This window comes from Megalops cyprinoides, chromosome 20, assembly GCF_013368585.1.
Source record: "Megalops cyprinoides isolate fMegCyp1 chromosome 20, fMegCyp1.pri, whole genome shotgun sequence".
Lineage (NCBI taxonomy): Eukaryota > Metazoa > Chordata > Actinopteri > Elopiformes > Megalopidae > Megalops > Megalops cyprinoides.
The window spans coordinates 28,520,001-28,530,000 of NC_050602.1; the positions used below are offsets into that span (position 1 = coordinate 28,520,001).

General features: G+C 48.1%; 1 protein-coding gene across 3 annotated transcripts in view; it reads left to right on the forward strand.

Moving 5' to 3' along the window:
* Positions 1–7,065, forward strand: part of LOC118795509 (nuclear factor 1 C-type-like) — a 71,767-nt gene extending 64,702 nt beyond the window's left edge. For all 3 annotated transcript variants that reach the window (XM_036554043.1, XM_036554041.1, XM_036554044.1), the window contains 2 exons: positions 1,474–1,559; positions 6,280–7,065. In XM_036554043.1, the coding sequence (XP_036409936.1) occupies positions 1,474–1,559; positions 6,280–6,300 (107 nt within the window). In that variant the 3' untranslated portion in view covers positions 6,301–7,065. The remainder of the gene's footprint in view (positions 1–1,473; positions 1,560–6,279) is intronic.
* The last annotated feature ends 2,935 nt before the right edge of the window (positions 7,066–10,000 follow it).

The window sequence follows — 10,000 nt, forward strand, 5'->3', positions numbered from 1 at the left end:
CAGGAGAACATGGTTGGCTCAAAATGCCCGTTATTAACATTACAAACGTCATTTGAACATGCTAAACCATAGCATGCCATAACCATCATCCAGGAAATGAGGAGACACGGTAGCCTTTAGCTTCTGTCTGAATCACAGAGCAGCCTTTTGCTTCTGCCTGAAACCCAGAGCAGCCTTTAGCTTCTATTTGAAATGGAGAGCAGCCTTTAGCAAACTGCTATTGTCACCCCTTGCTGTGAATTGTACTAACTGAATCACTAACTGAATAACCGAATCACTAATGCAAATGTGCATCTCCTTTCTGATGGGAGGTTCCCTTTCATTCAGAGAGTATGTTAATGAGCTAAGACAGGGAAACCCCTGTGACACTGTAAGAGGAAAAAAAAAGCTGCCTCATTCATTATCTGGCACAGACAGCCAATGCAGGGATGCTGTTTTTATTAGCAAAGAGCCTGAGTTACATAACCTGTCATTGTGCCTCCAGGAGCATCTCTCTCCCTTACTTCACCCACCCCTTCTCTCTCTCTCGCTACCTCTCCCTCCCTTTCTCTTTCTCTCTCTTCCTCTCTCTATCTGTCTCTCTTCATGTCTCCCTCTCTCATGTCCCATTTACTGTTTGTATATTTCACTCAGGCATTAGATCTGAATATGGAGCTGTGAGCAAATGGGAAGGTAATCCACATTCCATAAGTGTTTGTCTTAAGTGGTACCCTTCTGAAGCCCTCTGGTGCGCTGCTGAATTCAGCATCTGGGGCAGAGGAGCTGAACAGACGAGCTCTCATGGCTGCAGGAATGTGAGAGAGATCCGTCCGGCCATATGCAGCTCAGCTGACCTGATAGATGTTTAAAGGGCAAATTAAAATGTAAAATTCTGTGTTTGTCTCCAGCTCACAGCTGGGTCTGGTGTGCGTATTAAAAAGGGTACCTGGCGCGAACCTCACTGCAACAAGTCAGTTTTGGATAGCTGTGATAGCTCTGCTGAAATTCACTGTATGTCCCCCAGTCTTCCAGAATTCAGAGTAAAGCTGGTCACTCCCCTCATGCTCATGAGCATAAGGTTAACACACTGCAGAATGGATACGTATAGTTAGTTACGTACGTTCATTACCCAGCTCAGTGTACAGGAGTGGACTGTTCCTACAGCCTGCCGCAGCCTCAGGAGTTCATGTTTTTACATTTGCAAATGTAGCCTGCTCAAATCCACAGACAGCAAGGAAGGTCTCTAGTGCATTCTTGGCTTTAGTCTGAAGTAAATTAAAAAACAACTGAAGAATTTCAAATAAACTGGTGTTCATAGTCATTGGCGTTCATAGTTCTTAGTCAATACAGAGAGCAGTTTAGATGTGTATGGTGCAGTCTGGGTGTGTATGACGCAGTTTGGGTGTGTATGACGCAGTTTGGGTGTGTATGACACAGTTTGGGTGTGTATGGCACAGTTTGGGTGTGGGTTTTTATGTGTCTCTGTCTCCCTAGCGTACTCAGCCCCCGGGACACCCCCTGCCAACCGCTCCTTTGTAGGCATTGGCCCACGGGACCCTGGCGGACTCTATCAGGCTCAGGTAAGAGCTGCTCTCACCTGAACACCATACCTGCGTGTGTCTGTATGTTTACTCTTTCTTGGTCACTCTCTTGCTCTCTCTCGCTTTCTCACACACACACACACACACACGGGGGCGGGGTGGGGTCAGGGTGGGGGTAGGGGGCCCTCATTGGCCTGCAATGGGGTGGTCACGTCTGAGGCTGTCTGGTTGCTAAGGGAAACCAGACATGATGTAATTGTGAGACAAACCTGAACTTCAGGGACTGGAAAGGGAGAGATGAAAAAACAACAGACCAAACCAATCAAAGCCTGTCCCACAGACCAAACCAATCAAAGCCTGTCCCACAGACCAAACCAATCAAAGCCTGTCCCACAGACCAAACTAATCAAAGCCTGTCCCACAGACCAAACCAATCAAAGCCCGTCCCACAGACCAAACTAATCAAAGCCTGTCCCACAGACCAAACCAATCAAAGCCTGTCCCACAGACCAAACCAATCAAAGCCCGTCCCACAGACCAAACCAATCAAAGCCCGTCCCACAGACCAGACCAAACCAATCAAAGCCTGTCCCACAGACCAAACCAATCAAAGCCTGTCCCACAGTCCAAACTAATCAAAGCCTGTCCCACTGCCGTCAATCCTCAATAAGACTGCAGGCCAGGGGGAAACACCTGTGTGGAGCAGAAAGTGATTCATCAGACCAACACCGATGGTCTTCTGTTTGCATGTACGTGTGTGTGTGCATGCGTGTGTGTGCGTGCGAGTGTCTGCGTATTTGTGTGTGTGCATTCTTTTATGCATGCTTGTGCTTGTGTATATACGTGCATGCTTGCACGCATGTCTGCATGCATATGTGCGTGTTCACATATGCATTTAGTTTATGACTGCTTTTAATATTGTCCAGATAATATTAGAATGTCCATATATGATATGAAAGTGTTGTATTGAAGCTGTAGATGGTGTGGGACGAGTCAGGCTGACCGCCATTCTCAGTGAGAATCAGAGAATTATGATGTCCCTAAGAGGGGACTGATGAATCCGTCCCTGATTCATAACCACAAATTATTACTATGATTCCTCAAATTTCTAACAAATTCCCTCTAATTATTCATTAAGACCCTCAGTTGAATTATCAGTAACTTCCATACCTTGTACTCTCTAATTCCTAACTGGATTTGCTAATAATCTGAACTAGTAGTATCATAATTTCATATTACGAAACTGAGTGTTTCAATTAGTAGAGTTTTCAGGGTGTTAGAGGGCTTTGTTTTCAGTGTTATTTTGCTGTGTGGGGGGTCCTTGTTTTCAGTGTTATTTTGCTGTGTGGGGGGTAGAGTGTTATTTTGCTGTGTAGGGAGTACAGTGTTATTTTGCTTTGTGGGGGGTCCTTGTTTTCAGTGTTATTTTGCAGTGTAGGGGGTACAGTGTTATTTTGCTGTGTGGGGGGTCCTTGTTTTCAGTGTTATTTTGCTGTGTGGGGGTACAGTGTTATTTTGCTGTGTAGGGGGTACAGTGTTATTTTGCTGTGTGGGGGGTACAGTGTTATTTTGCTGTGTAGGGGGTACAGTGTTATTTTGCTGTGTGGGGGGTCCTTGTTTTCAGTGTTATTTTGCTGTGTGGGGGGTACAGTGTTATTTTGCTGTGTAAGGGGTACAGTGTTATTTTGCTGTGTGGGGGGTACAGTGTTATTTTGCTGTGTAAGGGGTACAGTGTTATTTTGCTGTGTGGGGGGGTCCTTGTTTTCAGTGTTATTTTGCTGTGTGGGGGATACAGTGTTATTTTGCTGTGTGGGGGGTACAGTGTTATTTTGCTGTGTGGGGGGTCCTTGTTGGGGCTGCATGGCAAATAGAATGTGCAGTTAGTGAGTGAACTGCATTTCATTCATCAGCACCATTTTTGCCCAGGTACCTGTGCTCGCCCGCCTTAACAAGTGTTACATGTAAAAAATGATGAATGGCCACACTTAAAATCCTGAAGTTATACCTGCTAGACTTCATTTTACTGTAAGCAGGAATATTTTTAGGGAATCTCGTTGTTTCTTGACATAAACAATGGAATTTCAGACATTTTGGCTTAGAAGTCTTAAATATATCCTGAATTATTAAAAGCTTAATTTTACTTTTACTTTTATGTCAGAAAAAGTGCTTTCCTTTTGAAATGTGGAGCCTTACAGAAGGAAAGCCTTCTTCTTTAAATCCTTTCATGGGAAATGCTTACTGCCCTCATTTGAATATTAAAGCATATTCATTGCGTGAAGCCTTGCCTGTGCTCTGCTTAAGCCTGTAGGAGAATGGACTGTGCAGAAATTCCAGCAGAGAGCTCTGAAGTCTCTCTGAACTGTGTGGAAGCCTGTGGGCATTTGAGAAAAGTCATTTAAGAGACTCCCTTTGGCCAGAATGAGGAGAATAGTTGAGGAGAGCTGAGTGATTGTCATTGAAAGCTTCAAGTGCTTCTTACATTAACATTACATGGAGGTGAGTGTCTGAAAGTAAATGAACAGCTGTATGAAAGAGCAGATCTTAGCCTGTAACCACTGCTGCATTACACTGCAGTATGAAGCCAGGCGCAGACACAGACGCAGACGCAGACGCAGACGCAGACTCAGAAGCAGACGCAGACTCAGATGCAGAAGCAGACGCAGGTGCAGATGCAGACGCAGACACAGAAGCAGGCACAAGTGCAGATGCAGAAGCAGGCACAGAAGCAGACGCAGACGCAGACTCAGAAGCAGATGCAGACGCAGACTCAGAAGCAGATGCAGACGCAGACTCAGAAGCAGACGCAGACTCAGACGCAGACGCAGACTCAGACGCAGACGCAGACTCAGACGCAGACGCAGACGCAGACGCAGACTCAGAAGCAGACGCAGACTCAGATGCAGGCACAGAAGCAGACTCAGACGCAGACTCAGACGCAGACGCAGACGCAGACGCAGACTCAGATGCAGAAGCAGACGCAGGTGCAGATGCAGACGCAGACACAGGTGCAGACACAGACACAGACACAGGTGCAGATGCAGAAGCAGACACAGAAGCAGGCACAAGTGCAGATGCAGAAGCAGACACAGAAGCAGACGCAGACTCAGACGCAGACGCAGACTCAGATGCAGAAGCAGACTCAGAGGCAGGCACAGAAGCAGACGCAGGCTTCTGTGTGATGTGCAGCTGAACACTAAATGAGAGCAGGGGAAAGAGATGCTGAAGCAGCAGGTAAACTGGCCTCTGAGAGAGAGGGGAGAGCCGCCTGGAAGTTCTTTTCATTCTCATTCTTACTGACCTGAACTCATTAAATGGCAACAAAAGCGAAATGCTCCTACATTTCATTAGCTCCTCCAGTACTATTTATTATATTTGTTATGAGTGACTAATTTTAAATCAAAATCTGGCAGAATCTAGAAAGCAATGTGTAGATGGATTGGAGTAGACATAGAGGATGAGGAGGAGAGAAGATTTAAGGAGGTCTGAGGGAATGGGATCCTTAAAGCTAATTACTTTTATCTTATTTAAAAGATAAAACAAAGAAGCTCTGGAAAAAGTACATTGAACGGGAGTAGAGTTTGGCCTCGAGCACTGAAGTTTCTGCAGCCGTTATAAACCATGGGAAACTCTTCCAAAAATGAGTAACTCTGGCACAAGGTATTACAGAGCACTCTGGGAGAGAGCGGAAAGGCCTTTCACCACTTGTCTCAGTCAGAGGAGGTTCAAATGGGTGAGGTGAAAGAGCTTGTTTATGTTGCGTTTGAGTTGGTGCACATGCATGTGCGTGTGTGTTTGTGTGACCAGACCTGGTCTCTCCTGTGGTTGGGGTCTCTGCGGTTTGTGCAGTTTCCATTTCAAAGTCCTCCCACTGCCCGCCATTCCTTTTGGAAAGCTAACTGTGAAAACACTGCGTGCACTTTACTTTTCAATCTTTATTTCACTGGTCTGGAGGATCAGGAAAGGCAGCAGGTAAGTTCAGAAACCTGCTGCGGATGTGTGTGTGAGTGTGTGAGTTAAGGTGGGCTATGATGTTTGGCCTATGACACAGACAACAGAGTGATGGAGAATCAGGAAGACCTTAAAATTGCAGCCATATGGTTTTCCACTCTGTGCATTAACAGTGAGCAGGAGAGCAGCTCATTTTATTTGATATTAATACAGTTGGGGGCAGTTAGAGGCAGCAGCTGGAGAGCTGCCAAAATAACGTAAACCTCAATGGAAAATACTGAGCTGGGGAGCGGGGAATTTTTGTGTTCCGTTCTGACCAATTAAAAAAAAGATGGATCTGCCTTTGAAAGCCAGTCTCCTTAGGTTGTGGTGTTTAATAAGCCTGAGAGGCCTGCCGGGGTCTGTCTCTGGCTGTAACACTGCCGTTACTCCTGCTGCTCTCCCGGGCCTGTGCTGTAGCTGCATGCTGGGGGCCTGCAGGAGGACGTCCTGCGGGAGGAGGCCTGCAGGAGGAGGTCCTGCGGGAGGAGGTCCTGCGGGAGGAGGTCCTGTGGGAGGAGGTCCTGCAGGAGGAGGCCTGCGAGAGGAGGTCCTGTGGGAGGAGGAGTGCACAGTCCACACACACACAGGATTTCAGGAAGGGATATTTTGGTGTAGAACACATTCCCTGTCATCTCTGTGTAATTCACTGCTGCCACTCCTCTATTGCTCTGTTCCTCTCTCTGCATGTGAACCCTGTGCACTGTGCTACAGGCAGCCTGCAGCCAGTCCCTTCATCACTCTTTCCTTTTCTTTCTGTTTTGTCTTTCAGTCCTGGTATCTGGGGAACTGAGGAACACTTTTGGATAATCCTAAGAGGCATGGACACATGGATCTGAGATTCTTTTTTTTGTGGAAATATGAATGCGATGCAAGAGGGAAAACACATGTGTGTGCATGTGTGTGTATGTATCTGCATATATGCACACACGTGCACATACAGACACAAAAGATATTTCAGCTGGCTGTCTCGAAGGAAGAGGAAGAGGCAGAGACAGGGGAAGAGGATGTCTGGAGCAGCAGGGATGAACAACGGAGCTTGGAGCATCCGGCCTCAGCACCCCCTCAGCTAATCAAGGTGCTGCTTCCACATATATGCAAAATACATCTCTTTTCTTTTCTTAATCATCAAGAAGGAGGAGATCAAAAGAGATGCTCGTTTCGTTTGTGTTTTCCTGAAGCGTGAGGCTGCTGGCTGTCCCTGTTTCTGGTGGATAGGAACTGTGTGACAGGGACAGTCAGAGCTGCTCAGGAGCCCCATCACTCAACATTGTCACAAGAAAGGAAAAATGTCATTGAATTTGTTAGACAATCATCTATGCCTCTTATTTATTTTGCTTCTCCCATTGAATGGGAGTGATGTTCAGAGAGCGCCCTCTGATGGCCACCTGCTGTCCTGCAGCTGGCGCCTGCATTTGGGGATTGTTGTGCTCTGCTTGCTGCCTGGTGATCAGAGCCGTGTGAGAGGAGGGCACTGTGGCTGATCACTCTGCAGGAACTTACACAAGAGCAAGAAGCAGGTTCTGGATGATAAGCCATCAAAAGCCCTCAGCATCACTGGGTGGGGTGGGGTGGGGGGCACACAGTCTGCTGGGGGGGTGGGGGCGCACACAGTCTGCTGGGGGGGTGGGGAGGCACACAGTCTGCTGGGGGGGTGGGGGGGCACACAGTCTGCTGGGGGGGTGGGTGGGGGGGTGGGGGGGCACACAGTCTGCTGGGTGGGGGGGTGGGGGCGCACACAGTCTGCTGGGTAGGGGGGTGGGGGCGCACACAGTCTGCTGGGGGGGTGGGGGGGCACACAGTCTGCTGGGTGGGGGGGTGGGGGCGCACAGTCTGCTGGGTGGGGGGGTGGGGGCGCACACAGTCTGCTGGGGGGGGGGTGGGGGGGCACACAGTCTGCTGGGGGGGGGGGTGGGGGGGCACACAGTCTGCTGGGTGGGGGGGGTGGGGGGGTGGGGGCGCACACAGTCTGCTGGGTGGGGGGGGTGGGGGCGCACACAGTCTGCTGGGTGGGGGGGGTGGGGGGGTGGGGGCGCACACAGTCTGCTGGGTGGGGGCGCACACAGTCTGCTGGGTGGGGGGGTGGGGGCGCACACAGTCTGCTGGGTGGGGGGGTGGGGGGGTGGGGGCGCACACAGTCTGCTGGGTGGGGGCGCACACAGTCTGCTGGGTGGGGGGGTGGGGGGGTGGGGGCGCACACAGTCTGCTGGGTGGGGGCGCACACAGTCTGCTGGGTGGGGGGGTGGGGGGGTGGGGGCGCACACAGTCTGCTGGGTGGGGGCGCACACAGCAGTGAAGCTGCTTCCTGCTCTTGGCAGAGGGGCTGCAGCCCCTTCCTCTCTTTTCACAGAATGTTTGTATTTTAGGCCACAGTGTGACCAAACATCCTGACCTCCATTCTGCAGGAAATATTTGATAAAACAGAAAGAGTTAAATTCAGTCAAACTGAATCCCTCCCTGTTAAAGATAAATCTGCATTCTATAATACAGTTCAGTTTAACCACAAATCTCCAATTTATAATTTTCCTTTTGTATTCCCTTCCCTGTTGCTGCCTGTAAGCCCCGTTCGTCTCTGTGCTGTAGGCAGATTTCGGGAGGCTGTGATCACTTTACTTTGCATGGTGACGCTGGGAGTGCTTGCAGGACTTCTGTCACTGTTGCTGCAGAAGGAGATGTAGGAGAGAAACACTTTTCTTTCGTGTATTTAGTTTAAATTGTATTGGAAATGAAAGGCATTGCACTACTATAAAGTTAATGTACTTCTTTAGCAGCTATTTTTATCATGTTTGGCATAATCATATGAAATGCTGCAAGACAAGTATTTTTTTCTTGGGGTTTTTACTGTAGAGATGAGTTTTGTCTTTTTTTGGTAGCAGGGTACCTGAGATACATTGTTGGCTTTAAGATGTCAGTATGATCAGAATTTTTCAGCCCTACTGTGTTTCAAATGTTATATTTTGATCTTGAAATGTTTCCTTGTGTGTATGTGTAATCCAAAGTGGGGGGGCTCCACAGGTTTAGATTAAAAGAGCCCCAGTTTCGCTCCGCCTTCAGATCACCCCCCCCCCCCCTTTAGACCCCACCCCCAGTTGAAACATACTTTTCTTTATAAAACCTCCAGACAGAATGTTGGGGTCACCGGCTTTAAAGCAGACAGGAATGGCACCTGGGCGAGTGAGTGAACTGGGAATGTGCTGATGATCAGGTGAAGGTTGTGGGCCTGTGTTCCTCTTCATGAGTGACTGACAGCTCTGCTTTGCTCCTGCTGTTGGCTGCTGACTGTGGCTGTCGTGTGAGGGACAGGCTACGCAGCCCCGCCCTGTCCCGCCCTGTCCCGCCCTGCCCCGCCCCCCACACCCACATGTTTGCCTCTTTGCCCCTGCAGGTTAGCGCCTGTGTGTCCTTTAGTGACTCATCAGAATGAGTAGAAGCATTGGGAACAGCAGCAATTACTGGGATAATGACAATTAACTGCATAATGACAATTAATGCAAGTACTCAACTCGTCAGGACTTCAGTACTAAAATCATAAAGCCACGAGAAGTGCCTATGCTATTCCTAATCTGTCCCAAGAGCTTTCTTTTCTTCCTTGACTGAGATATAACCTTTTAGGAGAGGCTGGTTTCCAGTAGCTCTGCACAAAGGCATCTCACAGCAGAATCATCTCAAAGAGGAAGAAACTAATGAAGATAAAATACATCACCCATGACTAAGACATTTCTAGCCCTGTCCTTGTGTGTGCATTTTCAAACTGACAAATATCTCATATATACCCTGACACACACACACACACACATATACAAACATATATATGTGTGTGTGTGTGTGTGTGTGTGTGTGTGTGTGTACAGGGGAATAACGTCCATGCACACTGGTTAAGTTTCCTGATGACTTTGGTACTGCTTTACAATTGCAAACTTCAGCAAAATCGGCAATGACTGCTGTAGTCTACACCTGTATTTATTGACAAAACACAACTTGTATTAAAGGTGCTGATATAAAACTCTATATGTAAATGTCAATGCATGGTGCTTTCAAACAAAAAAAATCACATGACTTTAGCTGTGCTTACCAGTGTAATGGTGAGGTGGGTGCATGGCAGGACTGCATTAGTGAAACCTTCTTAAGCCCCTCCCCCTCCAGGGGAACCTCCACAGCCCTCCCCCAGTGAAACCCTCACAAGCCCTGCCCCCTCCCCCCCCCCCCAGCAGCTCACAGGGTGGAACGTTTCCCTCTGTTTCCATCCACTCCTGACTTTCACTGAAGCCCCAACCATAAGGCTTATATTTGCACGAGATTTTATATACCACATTATGTGCCTTGCCTTTGGGTAAAGATAATGATTATTAATTAAAGAATTCAGAATATTAAGGATGTAATTAGTGTCTCTGCACAAAAAGGCCAAATTGCTGCATGCGTGAATGCTTACCGTTACAAGATTTTTATTAAAAAAAAAAATTAAAAAAAGCATTTTAATACAAACAGCTTGGAGA